Source organism: Falco peregrinus, chromosome 5, assembly GCF_023634155.1.
Source record: "Falco peregrinus isolate bFalPer1 chromosome 5, bFalPer1.pri, whole genome shotgun sequence".
Lineage (NCBI taxonomy): Eukaryota > Metazoa > Chordata > Aves > Falconiformes > Falconidae > Falco > Falco peregrinus.
The window spans coordinates 38,981,022-39,007,476 of NC_073725.1; the positions used below are offsets into that span (position 1 = coordinate 38,981,022).

Consider the following 26,455-nt stretch of genomic DNA (forward strand, 5'->3'; position numbering starts at 1 on the left):
ACTAAAAAGATTACTGGTAAAACAGACATGTACTAAGACTGAAACTTTTAAAGACCTCTAAAATATTAATTTGAGTCTCTATTTTAAGGAGGGCAGACATAAGGTTACTCAGGACAGTTTCTTGAACAAAATCCAGTGCATCTATTTGTCTTAAACTAGCCTTATTTATGTTGCCTTTGCTGCTGGTGAGCACTGGTGTTTGGGGAGTATTTGGAGCACTCCAAAATATGCTTGGTCAGACTCCGTTGTGGCAGCACAAATTCAGTGGTTCCCTTCTAACTCAGAAGGGACAGTTGGTGAGTTTAAGCAACAGGACTAGGACATGTTAAACCTGCTGTGGTTGCTATTAATTGAATTCAGTCTACAAACACGAGCATGACAATAAAAGGAATATAGTGCCCCGGTATGTTGAAAGCTATTATATACATACATAAAATTCAATCATAAACTTATGGCAACACACTAGAATTGTTGAGCCTCAAACCTTTTCATAGGCTACCACAGACCTTTATGATTCAGTTAAAGTTTTGCATTTTTCTTGAATCTTGTGCACAGTTGTGGTAATTTTGCTTGAGACTGACATATAATGTTCATGATATACAGGCAGGTTTGTGCATAGTAGTGACATCTGCAAGTTTTACTAGACTGACTATTAACTCATTGACTGATTATTGTATTCCACAGTAATTTGTTTAGGACTTTCTAATCTTGGTAATCATACTACTTCTAATAGCAACCAAAATAGTCTTCAAACCAGTGTTTTAGAGACTTCAGTCCTTCAGGTATTGTATCTTTTAAATTGTTACACAAACAGTTCTAGCCATTAAAAAAACAAACAAACAAAAACCAACAACAAAACACAAAAAAAACCCAAACCAGAACAACCCAACTATATTCATTTCAGTGTTTATACTTTTGCAGTGGACTAGTATGGATAACACTGCCTTCAATGGGATTATCCAGAACACTAAAATGCATGTATACATACATGCATACTTTTGTGAGTATGCATGTCTGTAGGGTTCTTCATCCTAACGGTTGGGTAATCCAGAATTGCTTGTCGATTGTCGGAGCTGTGCTTTCTTTCTTACAGGCATAGTTTAAAATATACTAGAAGCTGTTTATCAGGATATATTTTATACTATCTATTCATCTACTCTAAGTGTATTAAAGTATCTCTGACATGATTAAAATAATTCTACAATTCAAAAATAATTATGCAAATATTTTGCTTCATATTTAAAAATAGATAAACCTGTTAATTAATTTTCAAGACATTGTTTACTTTTAGGGTAGCAGCACACAAAACACCAACAATTATTAGACCAATTCCTTGCATGAGCTTGGCAGATATTAGTTCCCTTCTGCTAATAATACACTAAATGAATTTTCTGTGTTTTTCTCTCTGCACAGCATTTTATTCTATGAACAGAAAATTAATATTTTATCTTGTGCGGTAAGGTTGATTAATACAACTAAGTGAATGGGTCATTTGGATTTATTGTTCTCTTATCAAAACAGTAAACATATTTAAATTGAACATGCTGTGAAGTTCATGTTCTTTTGGTACTGTCTAGTTAATTGACAGGAATATCACAGCAGTCTTCTCTTCTGAGAGACAACCCTTACCCTGTGAATTTCATGGAAAACAATAGGACTAACCTGAGATAAACTTACCCAATATAAGGAAAGTAAGAGCTCTATATCCTGGGTGTGTATTGGGTTGTATCATGGATGACTCATGAGAGGCTATAGTGTGGCTAGGTGAAGGCAAAGAGCACAGCCTCCTCCTCCTGCTCCTCCCTTTTGCAAATGCCCTGCAGGGAGACCAGTCAGAATAACTGTCTCCTGAGAGAAGGAAAAGGGCACAAGGGCAGGGATATATCTGCCTCTTACTGTGTCCCAGCCACTGCACCCAGCCGGCTACATGGAGAAGAACATCCTGCAGATCCATAGGCTGTGGCAAATTGCTTCTCTGCCCCCACCATCACAGTCATGGCATTCTAGATAGTCTGGTTGTGATGGGTTCCCAGCCCAGTGTGAGGACAAGATTTTAAAAAAAAAAATCACTGCCTTTAACAGGGAGTCACTACATTATTACTAATGCCTTTGGGATTCAGTGTAACAACATTAATCATGCCTTTTGCTATTCATGTATCTGTACTATGTAATTCTTCAGGAATGCCATTGTTTTTTTGGCTTTAATTAATGTTGACTGTTCGTTACAAAGTATAACCATAGAAGTGCTGTAATTATTCCGCTTCAAAAATAGGCCCCAGAGAATGTGAAAACTCTTTAAACTTTCATTCCTGCATGTTTAAAAAGCACCCTTTAAAATGAAAGCAATTTGGTGGTTGGGCATTCTGTGTAATCCTGCAGCATATGAAGGAAGCCTCATCCTGCACCTTTTCTGCTCAGAGAAGGTCCTGCTGTTCGTTGAGAGGCAATGAAGCTTTCCATCAGATTACTTGACTGATTCATTACACATTGCTGTCTAAAACTCTTCCCCTTTGTTTACACTTGCAGTTGTCTCACAAACACTCCTACAAGAAATGTTCAGGACAAGTATCCCAACACCTGCCATCCAAAATAGGGACATTGCATTCTGCTCACCAAAAAGAGAAAAATGAGTTACAAATTGACAGAAACTCTGGGTGAAGGATGCAGGTTGTTGTGCAAATGCATAAAATACTTCACAGAGGAATAAGAGAAATATTAGGGAGATTCCGAAGAATTGTGTTTTATGAATTGTTAGCAGAAAAATTAAGCAGGAAGAGGAAAATAAGTTTTAAAAAAAAAAAAGCTATAAAAAGCCTGTGCATTAGTACAAATTCAGGGCCTGTTGTAGTTGACAAGGATCTATACTGTGTTGCTTTTATTTGGTGATATGACCAAGTATATTTGTGGGCTTCCACAGACACTTTCTATGGTATTAGGAATTCCTATCACTATGACCAAGGGCAATCTGGTTAAAGGTTTTTCTTCACATAGTAGTCAATGGAGGAAAAATGTGACCTTCACATAGCGAGCAGCGATTCATATTTGTACATTACCTCTGGGTGCATGTGTTCTCTGAAGACATATTATTTTTCATGTTTTCCTTCAGCTTGCATTGCACTGTGTCCCCCTTTACCAAAACAAAATCTAGCATCTATAACTGTACCGTGGCAGTGGCTTAGCCTAGCCCAACAGCCAAACTCCCACCCAGCCGCTCACTCACTTCCCCCAGCTCAGCAGGATGAAGTAGAAAAAGAACAGAAAATAAAGTAGAACAAGGAACAAGAAAGCTCACAGCTGAGATAAGACAGGGAGATTGCTTACCAATTGCCATCATGCACAAAATGGACCCACCTTGGGGAAAATGAACTTAGTTTAATGCCAGTTAACATAGATGTTTAATTACGAATTCAAGTAGTGGGTAAAAAAAAGGCAAACACTCAAAGAACACCTTCCCCTGCCTTTTTCCAGGCTCCACGTCACTCCTGACTCTCCCCACCCTGAGCAGCACGGTGTTGTGGTCAGTCCATAGCAGCTCCTCCCAGCTCCTCCTCTCTTCACATTTTCTGCCTGCTCCGGCGTAGGTCCTCTCCGTAGGCTGCAGTTCCCTCAGGAATAGCCACACAGACTGCGGAGTGGATATCTGCTCGACCATGGAGTACCTCCTCTTCCTCCGCTTCCTCCTCCTCTCACCTCGGTGTTCCTTGGGCTGTTCCTGGCTCCTTTTGTTCCCGGCTCCTTTTGTTCCCTTCTGTTTCCCTTCAGCCTTTTTTGCCCTTTCTGAAATATGCCTTCACAGAGGGACCGCCATCTTGGCTGGCGGGCCTGGCTGTGCCCTACGGTGGGTCCATTGGAGCCGGCTGGAGCTGGCTGGAACTGGCTGGAACCAGCTGGAGCTGGCTGGAACTGGCTGGAACCGGCTGTGTCTGGCACAGAGCAGCCCCTGGCCCTCCCTGACAGAGGCCCCTACAGCCCCAGCTGCCCGCACCCAGGTACCAACACCCAAATGGACTCCGTAATTTCTGTTTTCTTTGAGCAGATACTTGAATTATTTGGTCAACAGCCTGGCTGGTCTTGAACAACAAGGTGCGGCGGGCAATTGGCAGGTGTTTCAGCTGGAAGTCAGGGTGGTGGGTGACTCTTAAAGGAGCAGAGTGCACTTTTGAAAACCAGTGGCTTGGGAGGGGTTTATGGATCAGAAGCTGGAGGAGGGTTAGGAGGGGTCGGCGAAGCAAAGAGTTAAGAGGGGGTCAGGAAGAGGAAGAGACAAAAGTCTGTAGGAACCCAAGGCTTTCTGCTGCTGCTGCCCCTGGGCTGGGAGATGTGAGCCCTGAAGCCGCCTTTCACAGAGGTGGCAGCAGCAGCAGCTCACCCTAACCTAAGCCTATCCCCATCCTTGCTGACGCCAGAGGCAGAATATGCAGGACATATTTCTGTGTATTATTGAGACTCATAAAATAATGTGGTATTGCTTGAAAAGATCATCATAATTTGGTCCTGACATTCAGTGCTGATAAATTCAGTAAATATCAGACAGAGCACTGCCACCACCAATACCACATATGGTGGAACATGCAAAAGATGCAGCGTTTCCATAACAAATTTTGCTCCTGTTTGCATTATGAGGCTTTTACAAAATTAAAGCTACGTATCTGCCTCTAAGGAAAGTGTATTTGTTCATTACATCCCAAAATAGATGAGTTTCCAACTCAGTAATGGCTAAGTACTTTAGGTTTGTGTATAGAACACATTGAAAATGTAGACTGAAGAGGGAAAACATTGTAAAGCCATGATTATCTGAAAGTAATCACAATGGAATGGTGTATATATTCAGACAACAACCATCATAGGTTTTGTGATATTAGAAGCATGGCAGAAATCTCTCAGCTGAAATAACAGACACTATTCTGTGTCTGTGTTTGTAAACATACAATATCCAAGTAATATCTGATAGATGACCATGACTCATTAGAGCTTGCTTGTTCCTCAGATCTGCTAAGGCATGAATCTTCTTGCTTGTTGAATGGAATTGGTCATTTTTCAGTTAAATTTTGGAATATTGGAATATTATTTTAACTGTGATTCTAAAGTACGATATGCCTAGCTACAACAGAAAATTTCTCTGAGAAAGGCAAACATAAAACAAACTAATCTTTGAGGCACACAAAGACTGTCTTGCGGCTCTTTCTAGATCTTGGTAATTGAGATAATGCTGAGTAATCATCACTAATAAAAATGGATGCATTTCCATCAGATGAGTGGTATTATCTTGATTTAATTAGTTAGTGATGTAAGTTGTACATGTTTATAGCCTTTGTCCTATCCTTTAAGCTAGCAAAGGTTAGTATCTTCTGATATTAGTTATGGTATCAAAGAAAACACACAGCCCAGACTAAGTCTGATGTTCCTCGCAAGTGGCTGACTAAAATTATGAAGTCACTTTCCAAATATGAGGCCTAATGGGTTTTGACTAGGCTTATGTACAGCACAAAAATAATCATTCATTATAGATAAAAGAGTAATTTAAAAACTCTCTCTTGTTTGCTTTGATATTGAAAATCTATTTGTGCAAACAAATACCAAATTCTGAGCTGCACTATTCGGTATTCTGTATTTAAAGTGCATAATAATAAGACTATGTCATGTGATTTTGGTTTCTGCTCTTTTTCTAACTGGCTGAGAATTTAGAAACAGGACAATAATGAATGACAAATAGGCAAACAGTCTTTTTACATTAAAATTCCCATCTTTACGTAAACCGATCTTTGGGCTGTTCTTCCAAGATAATTTTGAACTACAATCTGTTCACACTTGTAATAGTAAGTAATAAGGGATAGCAAAAGAGCATAATCAACAGTCCAAAATGAATACTAGAGAATAGCCTGTATGGACTAACTCAGAATTTCCTGGAAGAGGACATGCAGCACTTTCCCCCCTCATTTTCTTTCTTCTTCTTAATACCTTTTAAATTTACACTGGTGCACTTTTCTGTGGCACATCTCTTTTTTTGTGTGTGAAGAAAACTTCAGTAAATGATATTAGTCTTTTGAATCCTAGGTAAGGAGGGAAAGATATACCGGTTTCCATTTCCAAATATTTTCTTTTTTTACCTGTTCCTGGAGGAAGGCTCTGAATTCAGAAACTGAAACATTGCTTACAGCTTGCAACTAGCAGAGCAGAGTTGCATTTGCTGAACTTGAGGAAGACAGCTGAAACAAAACCAGCCTCAGCTGTAGGAAAAAAATACTCTTGATATGTTTGGTAACTGCAAGAATGAGTTTACATACTTGACAAAAGTGTAGGATGCAGAAATGTCACCAAAAAGGGACTTGCCAGGACCTACTGACTAACATTTAAGTTCTTTAAATTGTATTTTATCTGACATTATGTCTTCTTGGAATAAAAAAAAAAAAAAAGGCTTAAATTCAGTGAAACCGTTAAGTACATACTTAATATAACCACACACTTAAATGTTCTTGGTGTGTTCTTTACATCTGCAAGACTGATCCAAAGACTGTTAGGATTTGATTTAAGTTGTAATAACACAGAGCAAGCAGATATGACATGTATTAATTCAACTAATGACTGAAACCTGCAGAGCTGTAGTCCTGGCTCTTTCACATGTTTTTGAAATGCAAAGGGAAATTACATAAATACAAGAGGATTCAATACACTTTGTATATTTGTTTTAAAGCTGCAAACGCTATTATACTGGTTATCAAAATTACCAGATCACAATTTTTTCCTGGGGAAGCAAAAGGAATAAAAGGCATCACCTAACGGTTCTCAGTTTACCACCATCCTTCAGAGATGATAATAATTAAATGCTGTCACAGCATCCATAGTTCCATGGTAATATCTCCATCATCAGGGACTTCAAGTAAGAACTGATTACTTTATGAGCAGCCCACTGTTAGTACTGTCTGGCAGACAGTTATAGGCTATATATGGAAATAGCCACATTTTATTAGAGGCCAGATTAGACCTTAATATCTGCACGTTTTTTAATAGTTTCTGTAGAGATGATCAGGGAACATTACTTGAAAATAATGGTTTTTTATTAAATCATATAGCAATGTCTATAAAGTGTATCTTAAAAATGCATCCGCTAAAGCAGTATTGTCAGGTTGAATGTTTTGGGCTATTTTTAAACCCGTTTTCATATATCATTCCTTTCAATAGTGTGTCTTGACTATTTACTTGAAACTTGCCCAAGTCCATAGAGAAGAACAAAAGCAATCAACTTCAGTTTATTTTTCTTCCTTTTCCACGTTCCCTGCCATCTACCTCTCCAAGATCGTTTTGGTTGCTAGTAACAGGATTGGTGGACACCCTGCTGCATGGCTTATGGAAAGGGCATATGTCACCAGCAAACACAGAGCTGGAGTTTCATGAACTCAAGTCAAAAGCATACAGAAAATAAACTTTTTCTGTACCCCTTTTGTTTCTTACTAGTTGCTCCATCTTCTTGTAACTGCTTGTTTTGTACATAGAATTTTCAAGTTGACAGTATCCATCTAGTATGGATATATTCTAGACATAGAAATAGGGGATTTCTAGAATTTAGTTTTGAGTCTGTTGGTTCATTCTTTTCACATTACTAAGATTAATGTGAAAACATGAAATAGTTTCTTCAGCTGTGGAAATGTCATAGAAGATTCATCACTATAACAAAACAGAAAGCAAAATGAGAACAGTTACATATGATTATTACACTGATTTAGTGCTGAACTTTGATCTGAAGGTAGTCTCTGTCCTATTCAGTAATTTCTATACAATAGGTTTTGCCAAGTAATTTTTTCCCCTCTATAACATAAAATCCTGGTGAATTTGTCATTTAAACAGCTTTTCTGATTGAAACAGATCCTTGTGCCTGTTGAAGTGAATGATAAAATTTCACTTCACTGGGGCAGGACAAAGCATAAACTTGTGAGGTGCAAAGTGGTGTGTGGTTTAAAGTTAAAAGCAAAAAGCTGCTATGTGTTTTTCTTACTTAGACAGCATTCTTTTGAAGTTGTGGGATTTACAGACATGCTTTTGCTATTTAAGTATGTTGACCGGTCTTTTTACTTGTATCAATCAACTTCAGATAATTCAACTAGAAAGAATACATTAACTTGATAAGGACACCTGTTCAAGTCAGGTGGTTCTAGTAACATCCTGTCCATTTTATATTAATAGTTGGGTTTACCTCCTGTGCACATATTTAAGTCAGTATTTATTAAATCAGTTTTGCAGATTATGACAGGGAGTTTATCTGTTTGCCACCTTGTCTTGATAATTGTATATTGATTTCTTCTTTATATTTAGGATATGATGCTTCAACTGTTTCGGGGACTGGATTTTCTGCATTCACATCGTGTTGTGCATCGGGACCTGAAACCCCAAAATATCCTTGTGACAAGCAATGGGCAGATAAAGTTAGCTGACTTCGGCCTTGCACGGATCTACAGTTTTCAGATGGCTCTTACCTCAGTTGTAAGTTTCTGAAGGCTTTTGGTTTTCTTTTAATGCAACAGTGTGCTTTACTTTCTATGTTCCTGGCTTTTTGTCTAATATTATAATGCTGCTTCTAAAACCATCTCTGCAATTGAAGTTACTTGTGTCTCTGAAAACAACTGCTTTCCAGCCAGGATTGAAATTGTGGTTACTTTGTACAAATAATCAATTACTGATTACTGGTTCTAAATTAAATCATGACTTATTACTGAAATGTAGGTATGTGCTAGTTTTCTGAAATGTCATCGGTCTAGCTTCTGTTGTGATACTGACTTCTTTCGTACATTAAGCCAGACAGGTAGGGTGAAACTTTCTGAAGTACCTATTTTAAGATAAAACTCTTGCTGATCTCCAGGTACCTTGCCTGAAGAAATACACAGATACTTGGGAGAATGCCACACTGTCATGCCTCTGATTTTCCATCTATCTGAATATGGGTTCAATGCTTGCTTCCATATGTTACTGAATGATTCCAAATAGGGCTGTGCTGGAGGGAGCTCAAGTGGACTCAGCAGCCAAAATCACAGCTATTTCCCAAGCCAGCTGTTAAAGAGCACCTCCAGTATCTCTAGGCCCCCTTCCACTGTTGCCCCTCTCCCAGCAGCTCTCCCGGTTGTTCTTGGCTCAGACATGAGCTAGCTCCCAGAAGGTCTGGCCCTCTCCTGTATTAATGCTGGTGGAGAAGCCCTGCCAGCTCCTCACTTTTTGACCCTGTTTCCACACTTGCTGGCCCTGCCCCCAGAATCAACTGCCGTTACCTTGGCACAGTATCTCTGAAGTGTACTGAAGAGTAACCATGCTGTATACGTGGTGGGTGTCATTTGGGTTTGTTGCCTGCTCATTAATTTTTTTGTTTCTGTTTTCTATTCTGAGTATCACAACTGCCATGGCAGTATCACTTACGCTAAAGACAGGGGAGGGAGAACTGCTGAGAAAAGAAACTGAAAGGAGTCCACTTTGCATTTTACATTGTACTGTAGAAATTAGCCTGGCTCATGTTGATTAAAAGCAATCCATTCTTCTTATTAGTCGCTGTAAGAATCTTCCCATCATTGTGTGATGTAACTATTACACCCTGGGTTACAGCTTCACTGTGAAGGCAGGCAGAAGCAACAGAAAATGATAACATCATCTTGCTAAAATCGGCATGATAATTGTATATTGATTTGTCACATGAAGTATATGTAAACTTGTGATTTGGGCCTGGTGCTTTCTCATTGCCTGTAGGATGTAGCCTAATTGAAAGTTGAAAGAATCTCTCTGTTGAAGTCAATGAGGATTGATCATGTTGTAACTAAAACAGAGCTTTGAAGAAAAGAAGAGAAAGGTTGTTCCTAAATCGCTGTAATTTTTCATTTTCCAGTTATCAGTCAGTAACAGCTTCAATGAGTATTTCTATTGATCCATAAAATTACTTAAGCTAAAATTGCAGAGTGTTGTAAAGGCTTCCAGCAGGGCATTTTTTAAAACTTATGCATAAAATCGGGAAAAAATATCTACAGAACTGAGCAGGAATTTGTCCATGATCATGTAGCCTGCATAGGAAGCAAGGTCAAAAGACCCAGAAATAGAGTGCATCTACTGAGGCAAAAACATACCAAGACCTGCTTGTAAGAGAACATTGCCAGAATTGCTATACGAAGGATGTATGTATGCTCAGGTATCTTAATATTTGCATGCTAGAAGTCGTATTTCTAAACCCATTGGCTAGTACCCTGAGCACTGCTGTGAACAAGTGTTCAGAATAAGGGATTGTTCACATGCAAGTTCGTACTGTGTTTGCACAATCATTCAATTGTCATTGCAGCTATGCTAAAGAGTATTAAAACAACAGAATTATTCAGTGATCAATGACAGATAAAGTATGTGGACATAGGCACAAATAATGGCTTTTACACCCAAAACTTAGTGTATCATTATTTTCTTATTTTAAAAAAGCAGCTATGACAATGGCTTTTTTAAGCTAAAAATTTATTGATTTTAGAACACTTAGTGTTTAACACCTTCAAAATCAACTTTTGTCTGGGTGTGTAGAAACCTGTAGGGGGGTGTCGCTTACAATGTGATAATGTGGTATGGTTTTAAATGTCAGTCTTCATTGCTCCTAAGACTGAGTGCTGGTTAGAAACTTGTACTAAATGTGTGTATAAGCTGACACAGGCCATCAGCTTTTCCTTTGCCTAATGTAACTCTTACCTTTTGCTAGCTGCTTTGGGGTGTGAATTCTGTTTTGTCCTCCATTAAAACTCAGTACAGGAAACAAAACTAATTTAAAAAAATCTTCTGTTTATTAAGCATAAAGATATCCTTGACTTTACCACTCCTTCAATTGCAGTTCTTTGCTAGGCAGTGAGCAAACTGTCATTGATTTCAGCAAGACCAGCTTTGTTTTGAAGTGTTTGCAGAAAAGTGCTGCATTATAAAAGACAGCATATATCTACACATGTATCAATCAATGAAAAAGCCCTAGCTTGCAAGGGTTTGCTTCAGAGTTATATTGAAAAGTGATAGTGCAGACAGCCCAGTGATAAAAGGCACATTGCATGCACTATCATTGTGATCAATACAAGGGCTCTGCAGCATTTCCTTCAGAAAAGAAACTTGCTGCAAGATAAACTACAAGAATCATCTTTTGAAGTATCAGATCATTCCCAAGATGCATCCTCATTCATTGCTCACAAAGAAACTCTTCAGATGGGACAAAAAGAGAAAGTAATCCAGTAAAAACTGATCCAACCCAAGTACTCCGGGTGCTGCAAATGGTAACTTCAAAGCAGTCTCTCTCTGATAGCCAGTTATTTCCACAATGCTAAAGAGTCCTTCTGGCAGATCAGTCGTCTGGGCATATTGCTGTCATTTAAAGAAACCTCTTGATATTTCTGTCAGTGAATGAATAAAAGATTCAAACGAATGTTACGCAGGCTTGGTGGGGGCAGGGTGGAGATCACAACTCCCAGCTGTGGTCAGACTGAGAACTGATACAGGTCTGAAATAACAGCACTAGAAAGGATGAGACCGGGTGGGGGTGTCTCAGGTGCTGGGTAATAGGGCGTGCTTTTGGTTTCATACAAGGTTAGACTCTTTTTCAAGTGTTGGTCTTGGCCCTTGGGGAAATTTTGAATAGGCTTTGTGATAACAGAGGAGCTCCATAGGACAGAGGAGGTGGATTGATGTGACTGTGTAATTTTAGAGTTTGATAGCAAAAGTTAATGAACTGTCACTTTTTTTGTGGTGCAGAAAAATGGGTGCTCAGTTCTAACTTTCTCTGAGCAAAGGAGCAAGTGGCTGTCTGGAAAATCTAAAGCTATATTATGAAAAAGAAATAAACCATTTATCTATTTTTGTTGACTTCTAACTGCCTTAAAGAAAGGAAATGAATCTGAATCATGGCACACGAGAATGCTGTGAGCTAAGCACACGCAATTGTGATCACAGCATCTAGGTGGAGCTGAGGCTGTCCAGCATTTAAAACCTAACCTGTGTCAGGATCTGAGTGAAACTGGCAAAACGTTAGTCTTTGTAACACACGCATAATGCTTTCTTTGAAAACACATATGCTTTACCTTAGATGGCAGCACTACTGATGGGGATTTTTACCCATAAAATGCAAACAAAATTGTTTCATGTCTTCTTTTAGAAAAAAAAAACCTCTTGTTTTCATTTTTACTGAACATCAGAAGGGAAAACACCACTTTATCTGCTCATGCTCTAAATTGTTGAATACTAGACTCAGCTAAATTGATGATTAAAAAGAGAAGACACAAAAAAATCCTGCAGTTACTGTCAGTGAATGATTTTAGATTATGCTAGCATTTTATTTGAGTCTTTCTTCAGGATAAAAACTTTCCATCCATTTCTGGCAGTCACTTCAGCACAAATGGTTTACATGTCACATCATGCAGGAACTTGGATTTCATTTTGTTGGTATAGTAGCAAGGGAGCATAAAATAATTTTCACTAACTGGGCTTACTTTGTAAAAACAAATATATAAATTAGTTACAGCAACAAAAACAACAACAAAAAATGATAGAAAAACTCTCTTCCAAAGAGGAATGAGTGTTTTTCTGTTCTCTGCCCGCTGTTGCATTGTAATTTTCTAATAAATGCCACCTGTTAGTAAATAATGTGAATGTAAACTCCCATCTGAGCTGAGATACGATAGCTCATACAATAGCTGAGAGCACAGTCAAAGAACTTTCTTTTGCTTTGCTTTTTTTTTTGGAGGGTGGGGGTTGGGGATGTCCCTTTTTTTTTTTTAATGGCCACCTCTTCCTGATACCGTGCTTCTCAAAATCCACATATTTATTTGTCTGTAATATACTGCGCAGAGTCCATTTCTGTGTTGGGTATGTTCCAGCAGACTTGGAGTCTGTTGCAGTACAGTTTTAACCTGAGATGCACTGGGTATCCCTAAATGGACCTGGCTCAGAAATCTATTTAAAGCTTGTAGTTGACATCAAACACAGGAGTAGACCTATGGAAATTAATCAAGAACCTGCCTCTGGTGAATCAAAATGAAAATCTGGGTTGTATTAAAGAGTGCCCTGATGGAATCAGTGCAGTGATATTACATTTTGTCTCATACCTAATTTGATAAGAGCATAAATCTTCCTCCCTCTGACAGGTGGAAGGGATATTGTTTTGATATGCACTGAGCCTTCACTGGTGTGAGGAAGCACATCACCTTAGATCTGGGCTGCAGTCTCCAGTTATTTCTTCGTAGTACATTTCTCCAGTCCACCCAAATGTCCCTGAAAAGGAAAATGAGTCACAGACAGACATCCAGAGGATCAAAATATGTGTTGTTGAGCTTGTCAGTGCTACTGCTGAAAGGTTGTGGCTATTTAGGAATGCAGTATGATTAAATTGGTTGGCTTATTTAAGGAAAATATGTCTTCCCTACTAACACAGAGTTCTGCATAAAAAGTCCATGTATCTGGCTTTGTGATGGAATGAGTGAATTTCACTGATATTTTAACATCTGGATAGCTGAAGGAATCTTTATTGCATCCTCCCAAACACCCTATAGGAAAGTTATTTCCATTGCATAAAATGAGTCATTTGTCTCTGGAGCCATCTTAAGAACAAAAATCATTATTGGCACATTGGCAGAAAAGTCTGCAGCTGACTAAAAACATTTTAATATATATTTACGTTGAATTCACTCAGATGTTCACTAACAGGACTCAGATTTATATGAAAATAACAATGAAAAATCAGGTTGCTCAATGTCATAGTATTATCAAAGGGCAATACAGAAATACATGTGGACAAAGTTAGGAAATTAAAACTTTCTTTTATTCATCTGCATTATGTTCATATAAGATTATTTTCAGAACTGCCTTTGCCTATTGTAAAGAAACTTTATCATAAGATACTTTGCCATATTGCCTTTTTATTGCCTATCTTAAGAAACTTTAAACTTTTAACTTTTTAAGGCTTGTCTGGAAGAGCAGTACTAGTTGCTTTCATAGACAGAGGATTTATGGCAAGGTGGTTATTTTTAGAAATACATCTTAGAGATAATATTCTACGGGTGCCACTTCACAGTCAGCATGAGTAGATTTAACTTTTCCACTGCTGTGGAAAGATGTTCCTGCTTTTGACCACACACTCCCATCACTTCCCTTGCATTGGCATTAGTGGTCATGCCCTTGCAGTTCAACTGAAAATTAGCCCCATAAAAAGTAGTTATTCATTTTCAGGTGGATTAGCAGATGCAAATCATGGTATGGCCACATGAGTGAAAGCACTGACACACAGAGGAGGGTGAGCAGAAAGATGGGGTCATCCACTCTATAGACACTACAGATTTAGATTTGTTGGAGTCAGTTATGAAACCACATCTGTCGTCTTCAGCTGAGGACTTGAATAACTAAACTCAAAAGGCGGAAATGTTTTTCAAAACCTTGCAACTCATGCTGACTTAAACAGTTTTGAAGATGTTAGATGAACCAGCTACTGGTTCATTTAAGGCTCTCACTGTATCCAGCTTTAACAGAACTTCTAAAGGTATCTGTATTGATGTTTGAAGTATTTTTTACCCCCTCAATGCCAAGGCCTGAGTTCAGGTCTCTGTGCTGTTTCTCTGCAGCTGATGCCACAACTCACCCTCGAGACCTGTCAGGAATGCAGAGAATGCAACCCTCTGCTCTGATTCAGGCCCAGGTTTATCATGAACCATAAAAAGCCTATCTTTTAATCTTTCAAAGAAAGAAAATTATTTCACAGTAAACAAGCAAATTGGCTCCACATGAGAATATTTTCTGTGCCAGAAAACTCCTTTTCAGAGCTGCAAACATTAGTATATATGTCATGTGTTGACAGAGTTTGTCCACGCTGAGCTGAGCATGTTTTGCAGCCCTGCAGCTGCACCAGTGCAACCTTGCAGAATAAATTTACTTTGTGCTGGTGGAAAAAGGGGAAAAATGTACAACTTTGAGCGCAGTTCATATTAGAACAAAGGCATTTCTGCTGGTCTGGACCAAAGGTTGACTGTGTGCACTATCAAAGGATAATGTCCAACAGAGGATGCTTAGGAAGGAGAGTGAGACCCAGCTTTCAGCAATCAGAAATCTAGCAATTTCCAGTGCTGGAGATCGTATCTGTATGATTTTCTATAACAATTGCCAAAGTAACCGTCCTCCATAAATTAATATATTTACTTTTTGAACCATTTATACTTTGCGCTGCAGTTAACTTCTGCCTTGGAAGAAAAGCTCTTTGTTTATTTTAAATCTGACACCTGATAATTTTACTTAGGTTCCTATTAATTCTGCTTTTGTGAGGCATTCCCTTTTCACCTCTGAGTGAAATTTGGTATTACTTTGCAGCAGTACAGTTTCATTGATGCAAGAAAAATGTACTCAGTACAAGTAGGCCTTCACATGTTGATGTGAAGATAAAATGAAATGTTCTTTTTTCTTTTCTCTTTATTTTCCTTTTATTTCGCTTAAGAAGATACAGTTGATATTGTTAGTAGTGGTATGGTACTGACTTAAGGTTTTCATACAAATATCTGGTGAATGGACTTTAGGATGTAAAATTGATAAGGAACAGGCTGTGCTTAATTAAAAAAATGGGGGAGGGGTTGTAAAAGCTTCTGTGAAAAGCAGAAAGTTACTACTGTGTATTTTCTCTGTACTATGAAAGAGCATCCTGCTATTGTGTGACTGTGCTTCTATCTTCTGTTTTCAGATATAAAAATATGTGGTGCATTTCCCCCACCCAGTGATTTACATCTTCTTTGTACTATTTTTCTGTTGTTTTAAATGGGTCTGTTTTTACATCTACTCCCAGAGATAATTGAGTGGGTTGGACTACAACAAACAATTTGATTGTTTGACAAAGTCTCTCCTTGTTTATTTACAAAACTGTACCCACGTAATTTCAAACCATCCTGAAACACTAAAACACAGCCTCAGGTTATGCGCTTATCGGAGCACACAGGGTAAGCATGCATGGGCCTGTTTGGTCCTTGAATGTGAGACAGCCAAAGGAAGAAGAGCAGAGAGAATATCATACTCTCCTTGGAGCCTGTGCTATTGCAGAGTGAAGGCAGGTGTCTGTACACTGCTGATGGAAATGCTCTGAGGGCTGAATATATAATAAAAGTGAGTTGTCAACACGTTTTTGCAATAGCAGGGAAGTATCCGTTAATCTTCTCTGTGCACTGGCCAAAGTCCTGCTGTAGAAAGTATTTCTGATTGAAAATTCCCTTGTACTGGTACACCCGAGGAAATTTCTCTTAACTTAGCAATATTTACTACTTGTTCAGTGTTGCTGGTGTGGAATTCTAGAGCTCAAAAGCAGAAGAGATGTGAAATTATCCAGTCCTTTTGTGAATCAGGCAGGATTGTTCTCTGTTATGTCATTTCTAATGTTTTGCCCATTTTAACTTTATATGTGCCAAGAAATAGGGATTCCATCGCTTCCCATGGGAGCCTGTTCCAAAACCTCTATATAATCACTCTCAGAAAGTTTCCTTCATGTCCAGCCTTCAATTTCCCATTCTTAATTTAACTCCATTATATTCTTTGTTATTCTATGCTGAATGGTAGCAGATGGCTAAGGCCTTGTAGTTGGCTCCCTGCATTAGAGAATTCAGTTACATATTGCTGTATACATTTGTCCCTGCAAAACAGGAAAAGATAATTCATTTGATAGTATGAAGTATAATAGTCCTAGATTATCCAGATTTCAGTAAATTATAGGGCATCAATGAATTAAATTAGATTCCTCTAGACTTCCCATCTTCTAGAATTAAGTAGATAAATCTAAAGGAAAATATGCTAAAATAATTACTGAGCTACAAGGTGAATTCCTCAGTTCTGGGGATCTTACAAATAGCTTGGTAACAAGCTGCAGAGATCACAGGCAGGCTATGAGTCACTGTTTAGATGCATGGAAAGAGCAAATGGAAATTTAGACTGGTACATGTAGGGTATTTTATTAGAAATAAGAAAATACTGATGCCACAACACAAATTAGTCAATCAGACCTCATCTAGAATACTGTGAGCTGTTCAGTTTCTCTGTGGTTGAGAGATGATTTTGGACAACAGTCATAGGGAAGGCCTAATGACTGGGGGAGAACACCATTTTCTGCGAGGCGAGGACAATCGGAAATAATTTAACAAAATTAATCATGAGAGTAGATACAATTGATATCTAAAAACATCTGGAAGGAGCTAGAGACGGAGGACACAAATCAAAAAAACAGTGGTGGTATAAGAACTAGTTAGCTTAAACTGGGCTTAAATAACTTTAGGCAGGAAGACAGAAAACAAGTGATGAGATTCTGAAGCAGCCTACGGTAGAACCAGTGCAGGCAAGAAGTACAACTGATTTTGAGAGCGAGTTTGATGTCTGTGATGCAGTTGGCAAATCTTGTTGACTGAGGCAGTCCATCCCAGTTCCATATGTCTGTATTTGCCCCTTCAAGATTTCATGTGCGTTATATGGACAACTTTTCAAAGAGATGCACTTCACAAGCTCCACCCTGAATGGAAACAGCTTTCAGCAGGTCATATGGATTGGCATAAATATCAGAGCAAAATCATTTTCCAAAGAAAGAAGTGGTGAGTTGCTTAGCTTTATTAAGATGAGATGGAGGAAAAAGTGGAGATTATCTGATAAAACAAAGGAGGATACAGTTAAAATAAAGGCTAGCATGAAAGTGCAAATAATTAAAATTAGATATAAAACAGAGAGACACTCCACTAAAGAAGCTAAGAGACAAGCTGGAAGTTTCCCAAATAGGAATGAAAGATGATCTGAAGGCAAAAATGGAATCTTTGTTGGGACAGCAAGTTGAAAAACTCCAGATGGAGTGGGAAGTCTGGTTTCAGCGTTCCCCATCTGGAAATGGGATGTGACCTGGCAAGTCACATCAGTGAACGACAACCAACCTGCCTGCTGAAAACCTGATCAGAAGGCTTTCTGTGAAAGAGGGGATGCCAGAAGAGCTTGGATAAAGTTGGAACTGGCTAACAGGAATAGCCAGCAACAAGGACTTGAGCTGAAAAATCAACACATGAAAGTAAGCAGAAACATAGGCTACTGTGGAAATAAAGTGAACACCTGGATGTAAAAATGTCAGGAGATTGTCTGTTTATCATTTTTTTACCTATTGTGCGTCTTGCAGGCTTACATTTTCCCAGCTTAAGTAATAGAAGTGCCCATTGAAAATCCCAGGGAAGCTGACTTCAGCATTGTACTCTGTATGAATGGTGAGGAGAAGGAGCAGAAAGGAGTACTTTTGGTAGCCTTTCTAGGTAGCCCAGCTCTGATCACGCTTCAGAATTTATACTCAGCCTTAGCTGTTCAGATCTGCTATAAGGCCATGATACATATGTCAAGGACAGCCATCAATCTGAGTGGGCTTGGATACTACAAAGAGCTAGAGAGAGGAAAAAGAAAGGGACACCTGAGAACACTTGCATTCTTACAACATGCAGATACCACAGAGCCTGACAAGACATATTAGCAGTGATTGGGTTTTGCAATCAAGGTAAAGCAAAGAAGCCAAAGGCACTCTGGGGATCTGTAAGATTTGCCACAGAAATTGAATATTTTCTGATCGAAAGGAATCAGATGATACAGTTACCACAGAATCTGCTTGTATGAAAATCTTGAACAGTTCTATGCTTAAAAGATAATTGAAAATGAGATTCTGATCTGACAAATTTAATTTGTAGGTAAGTAGAAAAAATACTCTATTTAGTTTATAAACCAAAAAAATTTTCATCAGTGCCAAGATTAAGAAATAATTCAGTTAAATATGAGTGTCATGAAAGATGACTGCAGAATGCTTTTCAAAAATAGAAAACGAGCTAGGACATATTAGTATATACCAAAACCTCCTAATATAGTTCAGAATATTCCTCCAGACTGAAAGTCAGACTTTGGAGGTCCAAGCAGTGGTGTAAGTTCTTGCTTAGGTCAGAGAGATGAATAGCAGTAGTCAAAATTGGTCTATCAAAATGTGTAACTGGCTCTGTGAAGTGTGCAGAAAGGTCTTCAATTAGTTACTGAATGAGACATGCTAAAAAACTTAAGCAGGAGATTTGAAGATAAAACTTCTCATTGTTCTGAAATGCATACAGAAGTTATCCATTGCAAACTGGGGAAAACCAACAGAACAGCTAAAGTAGTAGATAAACTAATGATTGCTTTGGATTTTGCTATCTCTGTAATGAATTCAAGGCAAAGTTGTTCTACAGATACAGTCCATGAAAATACCCTTTAAACTTGTGATCAAAATGGAAGAACTGATTTGTGGGCAATTGGTTTGCAGTCAGCAAGTTGTTCTGCTCTCCTGGGCAACTACTGTAATGGCACAAGCATCTTGTAGTAGCTTTCCAGTAAATAAGAAAAAAAAAAAAAAAAAAAAAAGGAATGACTGCACACTATTTGGAGACTCAGTACATTTTTACTTTTAAAGTTTGGATTAATTTGAAACAGGATCATAGTTTTGATCATTTGCTGAGCCTGAAAGATAAAGAGCAGATGATAAAAACAAAAAAACAAAACCTGACTAGCATTAAAATACATGAGCAATGAATCTAGTAAGCACAGACACAGGAGAAAACTGATGCAAAACCTGCAAGTTCATGCTGATTATGTTCTGAGGTCATGCTGTAGATTCAGAAGAGGAATAACAGGAGTAGGGACTTTCTGCTTAAAAAGCAGGAGATATTATTTTGATTTAACAGATAAAAGTTGTAGCATGTGGGCCCCATGCAAGATAGTAACCATGGAAACCTGCCATGTAAACAGCTAGTTCATTGTTGACCAGCAGGAAAGAAGAAATAAGTTTTGAAGAAATACGTGGAGACAGATGTGCCTTCAGCTAGTTCTTGGGCATTACCCTTAGCTATGGTTCAGAAGAAAATGACAGCGCTGTATTTTGTATGGCTATTAACATCCAAAATCAATAATTTTAACTTAGAAGTATTATTGTTTATTACTATGAATAAACAGTACCCTTAATGCTGTAGTACTTGTCTTTCACATTGACTGTTAGCAGTAGATAGTGTTAAGCAGATCCAAAGGACAGAGGAAAGTATACTAACTACCCGAAACACTTCGGAGACAATTCAGATCAAGAGGTCTTCCATTGGGACAGGTTGAGTAGCTAGTGGAAAAGGCAGTCCATAGTATTTCTTTCTCCTATTCTGCACAGATTAATCTGCTGTACTTCAGGTAAATGACCCAGTTTGGGAAGAAACATTTTTAACAGCCTTATTCCTAGCACAAATTATCTGGAAATATGCATTTTTTGTTCTGCAGAACAGGAGGAAGAATGCCTACTGAATGGTGAGTTGCTTCCAAAGAGATCTTTTTACCTTGCACACACAATCTATCAATGGGGGAGCTTCCACCTGTATGGAGCATTGTGTTCCTATTACAGAAAGTTTATTCATTGACCATCATTTCAAGACGATTTAGGTGAAAAGCTGTGTAAGTGAACAAAATTTGACTCTTTTCTGTGTTACAAATCGTTCTTACAAGTTCCTCTCCCTTCGCCTATCCCTTTTCAAAACACTTTCAAAACGCATGTAGGTTCGTACACAAAACTGTGGGCTTACAGTTCCATGGCAATATTGACACAGAAACACCACAGACTTAGATGAAGATCACGGGAGTATGGAGGGAACTTATGCCCCAAAAAAACCCCAAACATTTATGGGTGCTTAAATCTCTACAGTATCTTCACTGTCATTTGTATGAGAGACAGTTTGAGGATAGAACAAACTGAGTGCCTCAATGAAGTTCTGATTGCAAGTGTGGCACTAAGTGGAACCATGAGGAATATGTTGGCAAAGAAACATGCATCCTCAAAAGATTTTTTTCTCCTTTCATGTAGTTTACAGAAGGACAAATGTTTATGGCTTATCCACTGGGAAAGCTGGAATGATCCCCTGTTCAGGTAAAAGCTTCCCAGACAAGAGTATCCTGATATGTGAATTGAGAAGTTTAGTATCATCTTTGGATAACACAATTATGATAGCAGATGGTAGTAGTCTGGAAGTTAAAGGTGAGATACAGAATCAACAAGGAGTGGGAAGGAACAGAGGTGATAACTGCAGGTGTCAGTGAGAGAAAGATTCAGCTGTGCTTGTTAAACTGTTGCACATTTTGAGATTGGGAAATCTCTGCTCAGACTGAAGGAAGAATTTTACTCAGTGGAGGGCAGGTAGAAAATGGAAAACAAGTGCAGGTTATACCATGGTTGTATGGCAAAGAATGTTCTTTGTAACAGAAAGATAAATCCAGCTTGCTATAGTGTCACTGAGAGCAGCAGTGAAGCGTGTGGCTGCTGATGTGTTTGGACCTCTACATGGAGAAGCCCATCAGTCAATATTAGCTGTTAGCAGTAGGCCATTTTTTTAGATAGCTGAGGGTATGCAAAGCAAGGAACCAAGAGGCTTGACAGTAACAGACATTGTAATGAATTAATTCATCACTAGAGGTAGGATCCCAGGCAAATTGCATACAAACATAAGGGAAAAATTCTGTTAGGAATCTGCAATTTTGAAACTTTTCAATCAAACCTGGAGTTTAATTGTGCACCTTTGTAGAACAGTGCAAAAGGGACTGCAGTCAGCATATAATACTGATTCTGAGAGCATACAGAAGTCATTAAAGTTATAGTGTGCCTCAGCATTCATTATGTCTACGTATGAGCTGATAATCTACATTTACGTCGTGCACATTCATGGGTCTGCAGGGACTGTGATTCTGACAGGAATCAGAGATTTGGACCAATGGTTGATGCAGCAGCTGTCCTAATTTGGAAGAGCTCCTTCTTTCTAAGGAAAAATTGGTGATAAACTCTCGCAAGTTAAAAATATCCAATGGCTTGTAACATGCAAAAGCTTTTAAAATGGAGGGGTTGATATTGGCCCAGAGGGCTAGGAGAGATTAGGGAGTAAAAATCAATACTGAATAAATTCAGAGAGTACTGGTGTCCAATGCTGACCTGAATAAATGGAGTGGTAAATAGGAAGCCAATTTATAGATCCCATAGTAAACAGCACTGTCCAGGCAATCCCCTCCACAGAGCACCTGTCAAATATGTATTTATGCCGCCAAAAGAAAGTTGAAAAAACTGTAGTAGTGATACATTCCCAATTAGGATAAAACTATTGAGGTTTGTCCTTGTGTCCCAGACAACCTATTATTGTTAAAAGCAAAAACCATTTCTTTGGGATATCTGAGAAATAGTTGAAAGGAAAATGGATAAATGAGGAAGAACTGTAAGGGGACTTGGAAGGCTGTATGAATATCTCCTGACATAGAAACGCTGTAAGTGCGGTTTATCTGACCAAGTGTAGACATCTAACTCTAAGCTTGTCCACTAAGTAGCCTAGTGATAATCAAAGGAGATCTAATCTGTGTAATCAGTAAAGTGAAGAGTCAGTTATCTCAGCTTAAAGAAGACAGTTAACATAGGTCAGATGAATCAGACTCTAAAAGTACCTACTTCTTTCCACTGACTGTCAAGGTTGACAAGTTCAGATGTGAACATTTACATGATATTCAGATCTGAATTCAGCTGAGATGAATCCAGCCCAATTCAGTCCTGATACCATTGCCATTCAGGCTCTTGGTGAGTCATAAAGAACACCACTATCAAGGATTCCATCAAGATATGGGCAGAGCTGGAACAGCTCCTGGTGAAATGAAGTCTAGCTGAAGCATAAAAGCAGTGCTGTTTTGGATATATCTGTATATAATAGCAATTAAGTACTTTTCTGGAATATTTAGCTGAAATAGTAAGAACCACCACCCAAAATACATGGTGTATGCAAAGCCAGTTAGGAATCTAAGCTATGTGGGTGAGCGGGTTTGACTGAAATCTGAATAGAAGTGCAGAAGAGTCAGTGGTGTTTGAGAAGATACCTGTGAGCATGAGAGAAGCAACGGGAGGCAGTGCACAAATACATACACACACAAGTCACATACAGACATCAACTGGAATATATAGCAAAATGTTGTGAAACCTGAGAGCTTCTGGGTGTATTTGGAATAAATCCTAGAGGAAAACTATAACCTCCTATTTGATTTTTCAGGCAAACAGGATTTTCTAAACCTTTTTTATGAAGCAGAACAAAGAAATACATGATTTTCATCATCACTTCATGTCTTCTTGCCCCTCCTCACATAACCTATAAAAATTAATATATGAATCCCATATTTTGATTAATTTTTCAGGCAGAAGACACTATAGACTAATAGAGCCTGAGGATGTTGTATCTTTGAAAAAGATGAAATGTTTTTCTTCTATGTATACATTATTATATACATTTTGGGTGTAAGAAAAGTCAGTCTGTGAGAATCTTAGATGGAATAGAATCTTAAATGCAAGACCTAAGTCTGTGAGAATCTTACTACCCCTAAAAGTAAGGTGTGAGCTTGAAAATGAAAGCTATCAGGAGCTGCCAATGTATAACATCTTTGGGAGTACCCTAAACCAGTTGAGGCTTCCTAGAGTGGTATGAACATCTCATAATACCACTTACGGCAATAGTTTTCAGAGAACAGTTAAGTAATATTTTTATATCCATTTGGAATTTCAATAACAGTGAGATAGATGCAAACAAAGTGCTAGGTTGTACTAGCACCACTTCTACTGACTGGCTTCATGGAACAGGCAAACTGGCTATCTCATTCACTGTGGCATATAGCCTGGTACTTCTTGGATGATGCTGAACAAAAAAATTAGCTCTTTTATAGGGTTCATTACAAAGTATGGAAAATAAGTATTTTTTTCACAAAATGTTAAGTCTATTCATGGAAACACAGTTGTTTCTGGGTTTTTTGAAGTGCTTTCTATTGGACAGTGTGACTGAGTTCTTCAAATGAAACAAAAGAGCATGGCATGGATTTCATGTTAGAATGTTAGAACATACATAGAATCACGTTGCAAAATTCCAGTGGAAGAACAGATAGGAGAGCCTTTGAATATTTTTTAATTTGGGGGCGTACTTTTTCAGGTGTACTGTTGGAATCAAAATACAATGAAACACAGTTTTCCTGACCTTTCTGTATTTTTAAGCAGCTTCAGTGTGAGTACTTGAGTAAATTTCTTCTAATATTCACTAAAGTAATATATATTTCTTATGTTCTGTAGAGGCAGTGCAGTTTTGGCTACTTTGCAAATACATTATTTATCCCTTCAAAGAATGCCCTTCCATCATTGGTACATCTCAGAATAAGATTTAGCTGATGCTTTTTAACGCATTTCATTTAGATATACATTTTCTCACATGATTCTTACGTGTTCTGCTTCATATTGCATTTGCAAGGACAGAACCAATCAAGTCATTCTTAAAATGCAGAAGATGATTGCTGGAAAATTTGAAAATCTTAGTGTGCAGTTTAGTATGCTGGGTTGATCCAGGTGCCATGTTACATTAAGAAAAAACATCTCAAAACATGTTCAGTGTAACATCTAAATAGAGAAGATCAGAGGTAGATATGTATCTTCTTAATGTAATGGTATTTCCCTTAATTTTGTTTTTATATTTATATTCTGGCTCCATAAAATGAAAACCAGCTTGGAAGGATAGCTTAAAAATCAGAAGTCCTTTGCTGGTTTACATTTTCTTATGGCTATTGCAGTACGTCATAATAGCCACATACTTCAGCTGGTATAAATCAGCATGACTTCATCAAACGAAGCCAGTTTTTAAGGCAAATGAGAGAGTCTGTCTTTAAATCAACAGTGAATACTTTGCATTTGGTTTACTTTTATTTCATATCTAAATTTTGTACTTAATTGTATTTTTCTTTCTTCTTTGCTGTCTGATGCTGCTCAGACACTATTGCTTTGAAATGAATGGGACTATTTAAGTTAATAAAGACACAGCTGCCACTGTGTAGATTCAGTGGTACTAAGCTATGGTAGATTTAAGTGATTTGTGACTAAAGACATCCTGCACCTTATGTAATTCAAACACCAGAAGAATTAAATAAGGAGGGGCCTGTGCACGATATCAGTTCTTGTGGGAAAATATGCTTCAGTGACTTACTGGCACTGGTTTTGGAATGTGGCATTTAAAAGTACCTTTTTACAGTGGGAAAGTATTTGGTCAAGAATAAACAGTCTGACCTTGTTAAATGGACCAAAGTCTGTGTATAACCTAGTTCCAGAAAACTAGTTTTCACCAGTCTGTGGGGAAAAAAATAAATCGGTTTATAAAAAACACAACTAGATTTTCTAGAGAAAAATGATATAGAAGAATCAGAGTGAAAAAAAAATTGTATTCAGCTATGGACTTTTCTGGTGTGTGGGAAGTTAGCTATGAGCTTTAAACATGGTTCAAACAGTCATTTCAGAGGACGTTAAAAGCAGACAGTGTCTTACACTGTAGCCAGATGAATTCAAGTCATGTATGGGATAAGTGAATAACTTTCAACAGAAATCAAAGCCATTTATATTAACATCAATATCAAAATGTAAAAACCATGAGTTTGTAGTAAAACTGAGTTTATAGTTCGACCTAGATTTTAAACATGAAGCTCGGTATCTCGAGACATTGTCACTTGACTAGCAAGGATACTTCTCTACAAAGAAGAAAAATGTGGAGCAAGAAAATTACTCCATTTTGGTTTTAGTTTCAAATTTTGCTGATGGTGAACTGGCACACTATTAGTGAATCTTGGTGGTATGAAATCCTAGCTTCAGTGTAGTCAATGGAAAATATCTCTTTAACTTCACTGTGGCCAGGATCTCATTCCAGGTTTTCACATACTATTTGTACAGTATGTGAAATACAGAAATACAGACACTTCTCTGAACAAATACTCAAGCTGCTTTGGAGTGGAGTATACAGAGAACAGCAATGACCTTTGGAAATGGTATTGATGTAAGTGCCTATCTAGTTCACAGGCTTTGGCCACAGAATTCTCACAGGTACTTTGTAGAGTACAACCTCTTTTCTATTTTTTGCCTAGTTAACACAACAGTGTCAAAATAACATACTAAAATTCTCAAGGCCTTGCAGATGATCCATTTTTTAATGCAAAAGTAAATGAAAAATGTTATGAAGTTTCAAGAATATGAAGTACATTGGAAGACATTTTTAATAATACCTTAAGTACATCACATAAAAACTGTAGTAGTCAGTTTGGATGCACTAATACAACAATCATTTCTGCATGATGTCTCCGTAACTGCAGTTATCAGCAAAACCACTGAAACAGTAACATTTCCACGTTATAAAATTTAATGAGATAGGTAGTAATAGATGCAACTGTTTAAAAAGGAGCATTAAATAAAACAAGTGAATAGAAGGGGAAAAAAATGCTTGCATCAACTAAGTTCAGATTAAAAATTAGAAAGTGTGTACATTAGGTTTTGACAAGTTTGGATAAAGAATCTGTATTAAGCCAGAAAAGAAGAAAGCTGCTCTCAATGTAAACACTGTTTTCAGATTTTTATAGTCAA

The 26,455-nt window shown here is 37.9% G+C and overlaps 1 protein-coding gene across 5 annotated transcripts in view; it reads left to right on the top strand.

Annotated features, from left to right (window-relative positions):
• The window catches only part of CDK6 (cyclin dependent kinase 6), a 147,413-nt gene that overhangs the window by 55,026 nt on the left and 65,932 nt on the right, over window positions 1–26,455 (top strand). For all 5 annotated transcript variants that reach the window (XM_055803479.1, XM_055803476.1, XM_055803477.1 and 2 more), the window contains exon 4: window positions 8,308–8,475. In XM_055803479.1, the coding sequence (XP_055659454.1) occupies window positions 8,308–8,475 (168 nt within the window). The remainder of the gene's footprint in view (window positions 1–8,307; window positions 8,476–26,455) is intronic.